Here is a 15832-nt window from a genome sequence, read left to right on the forward strand (position 1 = left end):
GAAATGTTTCTATTTTTTTAAATTAATTTATATGATTTTATTTTAATTTTATTATAGTTATTTTTATTTTTATTATTTTATTCATTAATTAATTTATATGATTTTATTTTTATTATAGTTATTTTATTTTATTTTATTTTATTTTATTTTATTTTATTTTATTTTATATATATATAATTTTTTTAAATTCTATTTTTTAAGACTTTTTCTCCTACAGACACTCCTGACACACAAACACTCTGTGATTTCCATTGAGCTCAGTTGCCTTTGGGTCACCCAAGGTCTGCAAAAAGCAAGTCAGGCTTTTATTCCCTAAAAATTAACTTAAAAACTGGACTTTGGTGAAAAGAAACAACCCTGCTGTTCCTTGGTGATCTTAAAATCTCCTCCAACCTCAATGATTCTCCTCAAGATAAACTAGAAATTGTTTTTGAATTCCTCTGTTGCTTCTCACACCCCAAAAATAACATTTTTTAGTCACTTTTAGAACCAAGGAAAGCAACATCTGAACGCTCAGTTTGCAGAGATTTCATTTTATTTCAGCACTGAAGATGAGCACAAACAGATTCACCTTAAATTCCTTTCAGACAAGCAGAGGAATGAATAAAAGGGTTTATTTTTATTTTTTTTCTTTATTCTGTGACTCATCTCTTGTTTAAAGCAGATCAGAGCAACATTGTCCTAAAATTGTGGGGTTTTTATGGGGAGTCACTGCAGGGTCACCCATTTTTTGGGGTTTTATTTTGAATTTCTGAGGTCAGCAGAGATGAATTTCCCCTTCAGAGGTAAAAAACTGAGCATGAGACAATTGGCAGAATTTATTTCCTCATTATTTTCTTCATTTAATTTCCCTTTCTAAGAGAAAGATCTTGGGGAGGGGATTATTTAGAATAAAGTGGGTGTAATAAATCATCATTATAATGATAATTATAATAAATAATAAATAATCATAAATAATAAATAATCATTGTGCCAAATGAGAAACAGTGGAAAGGAATATTTATTAAAAAATATAAATGACCAGGTGCAAACAGGTGGATGAAACAGGGAATAAATATGAATTTTAATATTTTATTAAAGAGGTTTTCAGCTTTGTTTTCAGTGAGAAATCACTTTTATACTTGGATAAAAAAGCTGCTGGGGGTGGAGGGATGTTGCTTTTTAAATTTAAAAATATCTGGTGGTTTAGTACAGGTGGGACAAAATTTCAATTTGTCAATGAAACAGCTGCTTTTAATTTTGTTTTTATATCCAAAATTTTATATCCAATTTTATATCCTTATCTGTGACTGTATTCAGAGTCTAAACAAGTAACAAATATGTATAAAATATTTATATATGGGGAACTTCAGGAGGGTAAAAATAATGATGAATTTAGGAAAATCCAAAATGCAATTTTATATCTTATCTGTCAGTGTGTTCAGAGTAGAAAAAAAATAACAAATATTTATAAAATGTTCATATATGGGGAATTTCAGGGAGTTTAGAGGATAAAAACAATAATGAAGGATAAAAACAATAATGCACAGTTTGCTTTAGGGTTTTTTATTCAGATTATAAATGTGTTTTCCATCAATTCCAACTCTGTGTGCAAAAAAGTGGCAAAATGAAGAAGTGAGGAATAGAAAAATCATGAATTTTGGGTTTGTAAGGAAATAAAAAATTTAAAATTTTAAAAAAATCCCTGGATTTGGTGCTGATGAGACCCTGCACAGAATTCCCAGAGAAGCTGTGGCTGCCCCTGGATCCCTGGGAGTGCAATTTCAAAGTGATTTTTTTTTTTTAAATGACCGAATTTTAACCTTTACTCTGCAATTTCAAAGCGATTTTTTAAAAAAATCAAATTTCTGACAGAGAAGAAATCTGTGACTTTTTGCTTTTGAAGGTTTTTCTTGCCTCAGAAACTTAGAGGTGAACCTGAGCTCACCCAAATCCTTGTTCTCTTTGGAGAGGAAAATAAAAATAAAAATAAAAATAAAAATTCCTTGTTTTCCTGGGAGTGTCCAAGGACACTTGGAGCCCCCTGGGGCAGTGGAGTGACAAAGGTTGGAGCAAAATCATCTTTAAGGTCCTTTCCAACCCAATCCATGCAGCAATTTTAGTATTAAATTTACTTTAAAAGAGCATTTTCAAACTGCTTTTTATCCTTGGATAAAACACAACTCTGTAAATCCAAATTTTAACCTTTAGTTTGCAATTTCAAAGTGATTTTTTTAAAAATTGAACTTCCAACAGAGCAGAAATCTGGGACTTTTTGGTTCTGAAGATTTTTCCTGCCTCAGAAATTGGAGGTGAACCTGAGCTCACCCAAATCCTTGTTCTCTTTGGATGGAAAAGAAAAAGAAAAATAAAAATTCCTTGTTTTCCTGGGAGTGTCCAAGGACACTTGGAGCCCCCTGGGACAGTGGAGTGACAAAGGTTGGAGCAAAATCATCTTTAAGGTCCTTTCCAACCCAATCCATGCAGCAATTTTAGTATTAAATTTGCTTTAAAAGAGCATTTTCAAACTGCTTTTTATCCTTGGATATGACACAACTCTATAAATCCAAATTTTAACTTTTAGTTTCTAATTTCAAAGTGATTTTTTTAAAAATTGAACTTCTGACAGAGAAGAAATCTGGGACTTTTTGCTTTTGAAGGTTTTTCTTGCCTCAGAAATTGGAGGTGAACCTGAGCTCACCCAAATCCTTGTTCTGTTTGGATGGAAAAGGAAAGAAAAAGAAAAAGAAAAGGAAAAAAAGAAGAAAAGGAAAAGAAAAATAAAAATTCCTTGTTTTCCTGGGAGTGTCCAAGGACACTTGGAGCCCCCTGGGACAGTGGAGTGACAAAGGTTGGAGCAAAATCATCTTTAAGGTCCTTTCCAACCCAATCCATGCAGGAATTTTAGTATTATTTGTTCTAAAAGAGCATTTTCAAACTGCTTTTTATCCTTGGATAAAACACAACTCTGTAAATCCAAATTTAAACTTTTAGTTTCTAATTTCAAAGTGATTTTTTTAAAAATTGAACTTCTGACAGAGAAGAAATCTGGGACTTTTTACTTCTGAAGGATTTTCTTGCCTCAGAAATTGGAGGTGAACCTGAGCTCACCCAAATCCTTGTTCTGTTTGGAGAGGAAAAGAAAAAGAAAAATAAAACTTCCTTGTTTTCCTGGGAGTGTCCAAGGACACTTGGAGCCCCTTGGGGCAGTGGAGTGACAAAGGTTGGAGCAAAATCATCTTTAAGGTCCTTTCCAACCCAATCCATGCAGGAAGTTTAGTATTATTTGTTCTAAAAGAGCATTTTTAAATTGCATTTTATCCTTGGATATGACACAACTCTATAAATCCAAATTTTAACCTTTACTTTGCGATTTCAAAGTGATTTTTTAAAAAAAATTGAACAAAATCTGGGACTTTTTACTTCTGAAGGATTTTTTTGCCTCAGAAATTGGAGGTGAATCTGATCTCACCCAAATCCTTGTTCAGTTTGGAGGGGAAAGAAAAACAAACCCCAAAACTCCACATTCATCGTTTGAACAGCAACACTCAGTGCCACAATCTTTATTTTTTAATTCCTTTATTCATTTTTTTTCCCCCCAAACCAAATGGACAAATGCAATGTCCAGGATTTGAGATATTTTATACACCTTTTCTCTCCTTTTTTTTAACATACAACAACTACTTTCCTTACACCCAATTTTAAAATCAATTCTCCTACTTGAAAATTAATTTTCTTCATGGTATTTCTGTGGAAGCCGGAGCTCTGTTTGGATTTTTTTTTTAAATTATTTTTTTTTTAATTTATTTTTTTTTTAAACTTGGAAAATGAATCAATGGAAAATAAAATCACAGGTTGTTCTTGTTCTTTTCCTTCTCCTCACAACCAGTGCTGTTTAAACAAAAATTTTGGGATCTCCTGGTTGAACAGAAGCTCAAAAATTGGTGCTGCCTTTTCCCAGGAATTCTAATGATGGGAATAAAAAAATATTTCTTTGATTTGCGTGGATTTTTTAATAATTATTTTTAAATTTCTAGTGCAGAAGGGGTTAAAGCAGGAACTGAAGAAATGCAAATATTCCTCCTGTGAGTGTGGTTGAATTTTTTAAGGTGCAAAAAATAGCAGATTTTTCCTTTTTTTAGACAATTCTGTATTTTTATAGCCCAATTTCAGAGAATTTCTGAGCATCCTCAGGTGTGGAAAAAAAAAAAGGTGTGGGGTGAGATCTTGAATTTATTGAATTAAATTGAATTTATTATCATTTATTTATGAGATTTTGAATTTATATTTATTATATAAAATAATTTACCAACCAAAATTACAATCCCAGCGTTTCTGAATCCTGATTTTTTTTTTGTTCATTTTTTTCTCTTGTTGGAAACTCAGAATATTTAAAAAAACCAAGTTCTCAATTTTGCCATCGAGGAGGAGATTAATTAGGGTTAGAAAATGAGGATTAATTAGGGTTAGAAAATTAGGATTAATTAGAAATCATTCAATTATCACCTCCCTCTTATTTCAGTGAACACTTGGAGATTCCCTCTGCTGATTAATTAAATTTAAACCTTTTTTAAAAATCCTCAGAATTGCAATTTTTGAGGAAAAAACCCAAACCTTCCAGCCAGGCTTTGCTTGGGAGGGTTTTTAGGGCAACCAAAACCTTTTAAAATATTGGGATGGGGTTTAAAAAATTTGGGACAATTAGGAATTTTTTAAGAAAATGGAATAATCTCAGCCCAGGGTGCCCAGAGAAGCTTTTGGATTTTGTAGATTTGGATTTTTTAGGGAATTCTCAGGAAATTTCTGTCAGATTTTTATAAATTAAAGAGCTTTTAAAAGGGGATAAAGTGGTGGAGATCTGGAAAAATGTTGAAATAGAAAAGTTCCCTTTGGATGTGTCCAAAGGAATATTTTGGATGGAGTTTGGAGATAGTGAAAAGTGTCCCCTGCCCATCCCTGGATGATCTTTAAATTCCATTCCAAGATTCTAAATATTCAATTTATCTCATCCCTTCACATTATTTCCTTTAAAATCCTTATGAAATGTTGGACCCCAATATTATTTCTGTATAATAAACACTGAAATATTTCCATTTTCTGCCTGTTTGATATTTAAATTCAAACTCTTGGAATATTAAGATGGTTTTTATTCAAGGCTGAACACTCCAGAGGGAAAATATTTACCACTTTTTTTTTTTTTTTTTTGTCATTAACTCCTTTTATATCTCTAAATACACACAGAGGGTGTGGGCAAATAGATGCCAAGTAATATAAATAGAAAATTTCAAAGTCCAGCTTTTCCAGGAATCTTCAGAGTTCTTCCAGCTCTTGAGGATTTTAATGTTGAATTATATTTAATGTTGAAATTATATTTAATGTTGAAATGATATTTAATGTTGAAATGATATTTAATGTTGAAATGATATGAGATGTGGATCAATGTCTCAACTATAAAAGGTATAAAAAAGCAAAATATATGTGAAATAAAGGTTTATTTTTAGATTCTCTGCGTTTTTTTATCATCCATTAAATGCAGCTCTAGGGGAGGGAAGGAAGGCAGTGAAGTGACATCTCTATTTGCTGTTGTTATAAATTCTCAACCTCTTTTTTTTTTTTTTCCTCCTTTCTCCAGTAAATTTCCTGCCAGCTGCTCTTGTTCCAAGGTGTGGATTTTATCTCCTCCTTTTCCTGCTCAGGGTGGAGTTTAGGACCTTTCCCTCCTGCTTTAGGAAGGGTCATTCCACTTTCAAGCAAAAAAAAAACCTCAAATAAAAAATAATTCCATGATTTAATTTAAGGAAGAGACAAGAATTTAAATATCCCCTGCTCTGGAACATCTCTTTGTGTTTGTAAAGCTTAAAAAAAGTGCCCTTAACTTGCAATTTTTTTCTTTTTTAAGAAAAAAACTTCTCTATTTCCCTGCTGAAAGAAATTACTTTTCCCAAAAAAGGAAACACAATTTTCCCTTAAACCTGGGCCCAGCAACAAATCATAAATACTGAAATATTTCCTGTCCTAAACATCTTTTACTTGGACCTGAATGCGCTGAGTGAATTCATCTCAGTGAATTAATCACAGAAAATTCCACATCAGGGGGGTTTTGTCCCATTTTCATCACCTCTGGTTGGAAAATTTGTTATTTTTGTATCAGATATTGGGAAAAAAATTGTTCCTTGTGAAGGAGGGGAGGCCCTGGACAGGATTTTTAGGGAAGTTGTGGATTCCTGGAAATATTCCCTGGAAATATTCCCTGGAAATATCCAAGGCCAGGTTGGAGAGGACTTGGAGCTGCCTGGAATCTTTTTTTCTTCTTTCAGTACCTTAAAAATGAATCCTGTTGATTTAAAAGTAGGATTTTTTGGGATAATCTCCAGCTCCCAGACTGATAAAATTGACTTTCAGACTTTTAACATCTGCTTAAATGGAAAGTGCTGGATGGAACAAGAGGATCTTAAAGGTCCCTCCCAAGCCATGCCAAGATTCCATCCATGAAGTGAGAATTTATGAGGAAAAATTAATTTTAATTCTTTATTTATTCCCTTAAAGCTGAGATGCTTTTCTTATCATTTCCCTTTTTCCTCTATCCCAATCCTGTTCTTTAATTTCCTTTTCCCTCCTCTGAGCTGCCTCAAACCAAACTTTCCTAAATTTTCTGATCCCAAATAAAAACTCACCTTTTTTACAGCAGAATTCAGTAACCAAATGCACTTAGGAATTAAAACTCTTCCCAACATCCTCCTCAACCTTTAATAATCAATAATAAAAATTTCTATTTCACATTATAACTGTTTTTTCTCTTTTTTTTTTTTTTCTCTCTCCCCCTCCAGGCTCTGCAGAGTAACCTGAAATATTCTCTGCTGCCCAGAAGGTTGATCATCAGTAAAAGATTATCGCAGTGTTTGCACCCAGCCCTGCCCAGTGGGGTGCACTTAAAGGCTTTAGAAACTTATGAAATAATCTTCAAAATCATTGGCACAAAATGGCTTGCCAAGGATTTATTCTTGTACAGGTAATTTGAATTTTTTTTTCCTTTAAACAGCTCTGGAAGGATTTATTTTTTATACATGTAATTTGAATTTTTCTTTATTTTTTTTTTCTCTCTATTTATTTTAATTAACTCTTCTTTTTTTTTTGTTTTTCTTTTTGGATCCAAAGCTCTGGTTTGTTCCCTCTGCTGGCAAATGCAGCCATGTCAGTGAGACCTGTTCTCCTGGGCTTGTATGAGAAATATTTTCTCCCTCTCCAAAAATCTCTCCTGCCTGGTCTCCAGGCCTTTGTGATTGGGCTCCTGCCTGGCTTGGAAGAAGGATCAGAGATTTATGACAGGTAATTTTAATTATTCCATATTCATTGAGGTAATATCCAGCAATATTTGGATTTTTTAGGGAATTCTCAAGAAATTTTTGTCAGATTTCTAGAGGTAAAAAGAGATTTTAAAGAGAGGTGAGTGGTGGTGGGACATGGGAAGATGTTGAAGTAGAAAAATCTTTTGCCCTCTATTTTCATCCCAGGAGGAGAAGAGAAAATGAGGAGGGAAAAGAGAAGGGGAAAAGAAGGGATTAGAAAAGAGAAGAGGAAAAGAGGGGTAAAAAAGAGAAGAGGAAAAGGAGGGTTAAAAACAAGAGAAAAGGAAAAGGAAGGGGAAGAAAGAGAAGAGGAAAAAGAGGGGTGAAAAAAAGGAGGGAGAAAAGAAAAGGAAAAGGAGGGGTAAAAAAAGAAGAGGAAAATCAGGGGTAAAAAAAGAGAAGAGGAAAAGGAGGATTGAAAAAAAAGAAGAGGAAAAAAGAGGGGTTAAAAAAGAGAAGAGGAAAAGGAGGAGGGAAAAAAGAAGAAGAAAAGGACGGTTAAAAAAATAGATGAGGAAAAGGGGGTTAAAAATAGAAGAGGAAAAGGAGGGGTTAAAAAAATAGAGGAGGAAAAGGAGGAGGAAAAAAAGGAGGGTTAAAAAAAGAAAAGAGGAAAAAGAAGGGTAAAAAGAAGAGAAAAACGAGGGGTAAAAAAAGAGAAGAGAAAAGGAGGATTAAAAAATAGAAGAGGAAAAGGTTAAAAGAGGAAGGTTAAAAAAAGGAAGGGCAAAAGGAGGGGTTAAAAAAAGAAGAAGAAAAGGAGGGTTAAAAAAAAGAAGAGGAAAAGAAGGATTAAAAAAGAAGAAGAAAAGGAGGGGTAAAGAAAAGAGGAAAAGGAGGAGGAAAAAAAGAAGAAGAAAAGGAAGGTTAAAAAAGAGAAGAGGAAAAAGAGGGGTTAAAAATAGAAGAGGAAAAGGAGGGGTAAAAAAGAGAAAATGAAAAGAAGGGGTAAAAAAAAGAGGAAAAATAGGGTTAAAAATAGAAATGCTGAGAGAAAAGAATAAAAAATTCTTCAAGCTCCTCTGACTCCTAAATAATTCACCTGACTCCCCAAAGCTGGAGATAAATTCTCTTTGAATTCTGTGACATGAGAGAGCAGCTGAATTCTTTCCACTATTTCTATTTAAATGACAAAAAAATGGAGCAGGGAGTCCTTTTTTACCCCTAATTTTTTCATGGCATCATTTTCCTCTTTGCCTTGAACAAACAGGATCTGACAGGAAAAAAAATATATTTCATAAATTACATATATTTATGACATAAATACATATATTTCATAAATCTTGGGAATAAAATATGTTAAATTTAATTTAATGGGGTTTTTTTTTTGGGTGAAATGTCAATTTACCTGAGAGAGTTTTCCTTTTGTTTACTCATTCTGTGTTAAGAATATCTTGTCTAAGTTTTGTTAGGTGAATTTCCAATTCTTTTTCATGAGAGATTCTCCACTGAGTGTTTTCAGAACCTTCAATATTGAGGTAATTAATAAATTAAAATTAAAAATAATCCTTTTCCTGAAAGTGAACAAAAGTTGTGCTTCAGCCTGGACACCATTTCCAGCTCCAAATTTCCCTGACTTTGTGCACTCCCACAGAAAATGGGAAAATAAAACTGCTTTGAGGGTTTTTTTTAATAAAAAAACGGAATTTTCTTCCTCCAGTACCTTCAAAATTAACCCTGTTGATTTAAAAATAGGAATTTTTAGGATCAATTCCATCTCCCAGACTGATAAAATTGGCTTTTAGACTTTTCCATCTGTTTAAATTAATTCCAACTGAGCTTTTCATCCCTCTGACAATAAATTCTGCAACCAGAGGTGCTGCAGTTGTTTGGTCAGAGGTTAAATATTTGCAGATATTTCCTGGGGGGGTTTTCCAGGACAGAAAGATTTTGTTTTATTTATAAGGAATTGGATTATTTTTTTTTAGAGTGAGATTCATCCATCCCCACCTGGGACAGGGGAAAGTTCCCTCCCCATGGCAGAGGGTGGAATAAAGTGATTTTTAAAATCCCTTCCAACCCAAACCATCCTGAAATTCTGTGATAAAGTGAAATCTCAATAACACAAAACTGAAAATCATCCAATAAATCATATTTATTTATCATTGTGGTATAAAATCAGCTCAGAAAGGTTTTTTTTTGCTCTCTCTGTGATGGGCAGGGACATCAATAGGGGAAGGTTCCCTGCCCATGGCAGAGGGTGGAATAAAGTGATTTTTAAATCCTTTCCAACCCAAACCATCCTGAGATTCTGTGATAAATGAAAATATCCATAACACAAAACTGGGGAAATCTCAATAACACAAAGCTACAAAACATCCAATAAATCATATATATTTATCATTCCATCTCTGTGGTATAAAATCAGCTGAAAAAGGGATTTTTTTTTTTCTTTCTCTGTGTACAGAACAGATGTTCTGCTGGTGAAGCTGCCCCTGCTGATGGGGAGGGACATCAATAGGGGAAAGTTCCCTCCCCATGGCAGGGGGTGGAATAAAGTGATTTTTAAAGTCCCTTTCCACCCCAAACCATCCTGAGATTCTGTGATAAAGCGAAATCTCGATAAAACAAAACTGCAAAATATGCAATAAATCATGTTTATTTATCATTGTGGTATAAAATCAGCTGGAAAAGGGATGTTTTTTTCTTTCTCTGTGTACAGAACAGATGCTCTGCTGGTGAAGCTGTCCCTGCTGATGGGCCAGGAGGTGTTTTATGGGGCTCTCTGGGGCAGTGTCCTGGGCAGCCCCTCCATCAGGCTCCCTGCCTCCCTCTTCGTGGTCAGCCACATCAACAGGGAACTCTCTGGAAAACAGCAGAAATTCATGCTTGGCACTGATCACAAGCTCACAGTGAGTTCATTTGACACCCCATAACCCCAGCTTTTTTCATTCTAATTAATTCTAAATTAAGATTAGAATTAATATTTTGAGAGGAGGGACTGAAAGGGTTCTGCAATGGCTTCATGGATTTAATTTGAGGAGTTTTTCTGGTTTCAGGGTTTATAATGTGCAGTTCCCAAAGTGTTTGCTTTCTCTGTTGATGTGTTTGCAGCCACATCAACAGGGCAAACAGCAGAAATTCATGTTTGGCACTGATTATAAACTCACAGTGAGTTCATTTGACACCCCACAATCCCAATTAATTCAGGATTAGAATTAATTCAGGATTAATTCAGGATTAGAATTAAAATTAATAATTTGAAAAGAGAGACTGAAATGTTAATGAACTGCAGTGGCTTCATGGATTTAATTTGAGGAGTTTTTCTGGTTTCAGGGTTTATAGTGTGCAGTTCCCAAAGTGTTTGTTTTGTTCTGCAATTTTGTGTCTTTTTTTTATTCTTCCAGTAACGTGGAAACCTTCTGTAGGGAGTAATTTGTGCTGAGTGATGGGATAAATGTGAGGCTGATGAGAGAAATATCTGCATTTTGGGAGGTTTTCCACCTCCTGACTCTGGAACATTTTGTTACAACCCCAATATTAACAATTCTTTTAAAAAGCCACAAAAATTTGGTTTTAACTCACTTTGGGTGCAGGAATTAAATTGTAATGATCCTCTTATTTAAACAAAATCTTGTTCATAGGTAACCAATTTTTCTCCCTTTCCTTCCTGTGATTATTTTGACAATAAAACCAAATCAAATGTTGTGTTTTCCTTTCCCAGATAAAATCTTTGTGTGTGTCAGTGCTGGATTCCAATGTCCTGGTGCAGAGGAACACCCTGGAAGCAATTCTCTTCTTTTTCCCCTTTTACACAGCTCTGGTAAGGAGATTATTATGGAATTGTCCCATCTCTGCAAACAGCAAACTCCCACCTCTCTTCTTACCAAATTTGAATTTTGAACCTTCCAAATCCATGAATTTTAGAGTTTCCTTGTGCCTCATCACTTTGAGGAGTGGAGGAGACTCTGTTGCTTCTCAAGAGTCTTTACAGAAAAAATTATTTCAGAAGGGCTTTTGGGGAATATTTAGGATGTGCTGGAAGTAGCTCATGTGCAAAAAAAAAAAAAAAAGGAAATTTATTCAAGTAGGATTTTAGAATTTAGAGTTGTCCACATGAAATTATTTCTGGTAAAGCCCAGGGGAGAAAATATTACTTCAAATTAAAGTTGTTGCCATTATTTCCTCACTTCCCTGTAGGAGAGGCAGTGTTTAGAGTGGAGGAAGGATTTTTAAATCTTAGAGAGAGGAGAAGCTTTGGGCTGAGCTCAGGGTGGCCTTGCAGGGCCTGAAGGAGCCCCAGGAAACCTGGAGAGAGACAATTCCCAAGGGCCAAAGGGACAGGACACAGGGAATGGCTTCACACTGAGAAATGACAAGTTCAGGTGGGATGTTGGGAAAAAATCCTTCCCTGGGAGGGTGGGGAGGGGCTGGGATGGAATTCCCAGATTTGCTGTGGCTGCCCCTGGATCCCTGGAATGTCCAAAGCCAGGTTGGACACTGGGGTTGGAGCAGCCTGGGACAGTGGAAGGTGTTGGAATAGAACCTTTAAAATCCCATCCTGTGACTCCATAATCCCACTTTTTTCATCTCCCTTCAGGTTGTATCACATTTCTTGACATTTTTCAGCACACAAACCATTTTTCCTCTTGATGCTTTGTTGCCTTTTCCCCAAAACATTAACATTCCCATTTCAAAAACCCAACCCATCACCGATTTAACTCCTTTCTGTGCTCACCAAAAGCTGAAAAATCTCTTTATTTTCCACCTTAGGACTGTAAGGAAAGCACCATCCTGCTCAGAAGGGCTGACCTGGTTTATATCCTGTCAGCAGCTACTCAGACTCTGCTGAGGAGAGACATGTCCCTCAACAGGAGATTGTATGCATGGCTGCTAGGTACTGTGCAAAATCCAGGGGGTTTCTAGCCAAAAAAAAAGGAAATAATCAATGTTTTAAATTGAAATAATCTTCTTTAGTTGTTAATGAAGGATGTAAAGTAAAATGTAAAGTGTTTCTTTGCCATTTGCCATTTATTGAGTGTCTTAACACAATGAAATATTTGGCAAACAGGTGAATTTATTCACCTCAGAGGTGATTTTATTTTTCTCTGAATCCTCAGGGTGTCTGGTGAGTTCTGGTTCCACCCACAGCTTGTTGTGAAGTGTTTCAGTGGACTAAAAGGACTAAAAGTTACTGTTTTAACCTTATTTTCCTGGAAGAAATAGTGATTCCCACTATGTTGGGCCTTGGTTTTGATTTATGTGCTGTGCTGAACATCTGGAGGCCCTCAAACTGTGACCTGTGAGCTGTTAAAATGCCAAAAAATTAAAAATTCAGTGTAATTTCAATAGAAACCCCTCAGTGCTCTGTGCTGCTCTCTGAGCTCCTCCTGCCTCTTGTTTTCTTTAGGCTCTGACATTAAAGGTGGCACTTTTGCTCCAGACTCCACCACTTCTGAGGACCAGGCTGTTTATTTCTTTGCAAAATACTCCAAAGATCTTCTGGTTGAGGTTGGTGTTCATTTTACACAGATCTATTCCAGATAAATTCGTGATCCTTTAAAATTTTAGCTCAAACTGTGACCAGAATTATTCCCAATTATTGATTTGTTATTCCCTCTCTGTCCCTGTGGTTACATTTCCATCTCTCTCAAAACCTCTGTGTTTCCAATATTTATCCCAATATTGGATTGTTTATGGAATCTAAAGGAAGCATCTTGGCTGAACTATTTAAATTTGAATTATTTAAAAATGTTTCTCTGGATAAGATCAGCCGTTGAGCAGAGATGATGGGAAGATGGAATTGATTTGTTTACCTTGGCTGGAAAATTGGAGTTCATTTGTAGTCAGCCCTAAACAAAATCAAATTTAGAAACACTTTCAGCTCTTAATAAGATGACAATGATAATAACATTGTGATGTTTTCCTTTTCCTTTTAGAGCCTGATTGTGATTCTGCACCAGAAATTCCCAGAGTGTGACCCAGAGGAAAAACACCAGGCTTATCTCAAACCCTTCAGGATCCTCATCAGCCTCCTGGACAAACCTGAAATAGGTGAAATCACAAATCTGAGCAGGACTTAACAAAACCCTGCATAATCCTAATCCTGACTCTGGTGAGGAAGTTGTTCCTTGCCTTGGCCCTGCTCTGGGACAAATCCCCTCTGCAGATTTTCTCTGGCTGCCCCACAGAGCCTGGATGGATCCCAGAGAGGGAAATCCAAATCTGTAGGGTCAGCACAACTCAGGCTGGGAGTTGTGCCAACCCCAACCCCACAGGCTGGGGACAGAGTGACCTGAGAGCTGCTCAGGCTGGAAAAGGCTCTGGGGGTGCTGTGACAGGGGCTGGACACAGCCCAGGGGTGCCCAGGTGGGCAAAAGGCCCCTGGGCTGGATGAGAAATTGTGTGTCCAGCAGGAGCAGGGCAGGGATTGTCCCTCTGTGCTCCAGGGCTGGGTCCAGTTGTGGCTCCTGCAGGAGAGCCCTGGAGGGGCTGGAGCGTGTCCAGGGCAGGGAAGGGGCTGGGGAAGAGTCTGGAGCCCCAGGAGGGGCTGAGGGAGCTGGGGAAGGGTCTGGAGCCCCAGGAGGGGCTGAGGGAGCTGGGGAAGGGTCTGAGCCTGGAGAAAAGGAGGCTCAGGGGGGACCTTGTGGCTCTGCACAAGTCCCTGCCAGGAGGGGCAGGGAAAGGAGGAGAGGAAATGGCCTCAAATGGCACCAGGGGAGGCTCAGGCTGGAGATTGGGCAAGGAAATTTCCCTGGCAGAGTGGTCAGGCCTTGGGATGAGCTGCCCAGGGAGGTTTGGAGTCACTGTCTGGGGGAGTGTTCAGGAGGAGGCTGGAGGTGGCCCTTGGGGACAGGCTTTGGGCTGATGCTGGTGCTGCTGGGGTGGCACTGCCTGATCCTCAGGGGCTCTTCCCACCTTGGCCATTCCATGGAATCAAAGCCAAAGGCACCTGCACATCCACCAAATCTTCAGGGGGCCACAACTCCCAATTCATCTGCTCCCAGCCTCAGCCCCTTGAGGGCTGTCAGGAGTCTCCAGGATGGTCCCTCCCATCCAAAGCTCAGCTTCCTCCAAAGCCAAAGGGCTGAGATGAAGTTCAGCTGAGCTTTGGAGTGACAGGCTGGAGGTGGCCCTTGGGGACAGGCTTTGGGCTGGTGCTGGTGGCACTGGGGTGGCACTGGATGGTCCTGAAGGGCTTTTCCTAATTCTATGATTTTGTGCCTTGAACTGACACCTGAAGGGGATTTAGAAAGAAGCATTTCCAGTCTTGTCTCAATGTTCAGCTCAGTTTGTTCCTCGGGGTTTCTCTGCTCCCCCTGTCCCGTGTCTGTCCTGCTCTGTTTGTGCAGCACCAGAGGGATGAGGCTCTCCCCATCCTCATTTCAAGGACAATTTCACCTTTCTGCACTAAACAATTCAACCAAAGTGACTTGACAAATTTTTTTAAAATATTTTGGGTGAGGAGTGATGTTGCCAAAGAGGTTTCTCATTATAAATTCATTGATTAACCTAATTTAGGAAATAAATGAGAAGCATGGATGTGGATCCAATACTGGATGTGTTCCTTGGCTGCCTGACAATCTGCATTAATCCAAAGTACAAATAAAGAGATGATAAATCCCTTTTAAATCAGGGATATTTAGCTCAACTGCATTATCCAGTTTAATCTTTACAAGCTGCACATGAAGTTTGACTCCTTTGAGCCTTAAGCCATTAAGAATTTCACTCCCTTTAGAAATGGATTTAACAATGCAACAATTATTTCAAGGTATCAAATCAAACCTAACAAGCTTTTCTGCTATTCTTAAGTCATTTAAACTTTCATATTTTCATTTTTAAAAGCATTCATTGCAATGCTTTATACACTCCTTTTTTTTTTTTTTTTTTAAATTTAAATTATTCCAAGTTTAGGGCACTGAAATTATTATTTCTTCCCTTCCTCTGTAGATAAATCCTGGATTCTTTTTTTCCCCTTTCCTTGCAGGGCCACAGGTTGTTGGGGATCTGTTCCTGGAAGTTCTTAGAGCTTTTTATTCCTACTGCAAAGACACTCTGGGTTCTGACCTCAAACTCAGCTACAATCAAAGTGGCAACATCCTGGCCAGGTATGACAAATTCCCAGCTCTGAGCTGAAACTGGAGCATTTTTTTTTAAAACAAAATAGTTCAAATGAAGGAGTTTAATAAAGTTTTGGGGTTGTAACAAAGTGAATTTCTGGGCAGAGGGTGAATTTTTTTTTCTCTGGCTTCCCCTTTCCCCAAACACAATGAATTTCTTTCTCTTGGATTAGCAGAGAAAAAAACAAAAAATGAAGTTTGCTGCATGTGATGGGTGTTGAGTAACCAGGCTGCTGACAGAGCTCAGCCTTGTGATTTCCATCATCTGAAAGATGCTCCAGCTATTCCACAATGATTTACTCTTTAATTTTTTAAAAAAAAAATCAACATTTTTTTAGCTTGTAGAGAAAGGGGAAGAGAGATTTTAGAATCCCTCAGCTCATGTGATGTGAATCCTCACTGACATCTGCTTTTCTTTTTCCTTTTCTCTCCCTTCCAGTGCCATCA

General features: G+C 37.1%; 1 protein-coding gene across 1 annotated transcript in view; it reads left to right on the top strand.

The window, feature by feature from the left end:
* The window catches only part of DOP1B (DOP1 leucine zipper like protein B), a 45347-nt gene that overhangs the window by 5601 nt on the left and 23914 nt on the right, over window positions 1-15832 (top strand). The window contains exons 3-10 of the mRNA XM_083854469.1: window positions 6807-6988; window positions 7135-7305; window positions 9988-10177; window positions 10990-11088; window positions 12039-12162; window positions 12676-12776; window positions 13205-13319; window positions 15253-15373. Coding sequence (XP_083710595.1) covers window positions 6807-6988; window positions 7135-7305; window positions 9988-10177; window positions 10990-11088; window positions 12039-12162; window positions 12676-12776; window positions 13205-13319; window positions 15253-15373 — 1103 coding nt within the window. The remainder of the gene's footprint in view (window positions 1-6806; window positions 6989-7134; window positions 7306-9987; window positions 10178-10989; window positions 11089-12038; window positions 12163-12675; window positions 12777-13204; window positions 13320-15252; window positions 15374-15832) is intronic.

This window comes from Zosterops lateralis (genome assembly GCF_965231275.1).
Source record: "Zosterops lateralis genome assembly, chromosome: 2".
Classification (NCBI taxonomy): Eukaryota; Metazoa; Chordata; class Aves; order Passeriformes; family Zosteropidae; genus Zosterops; species Zosterops lateralis.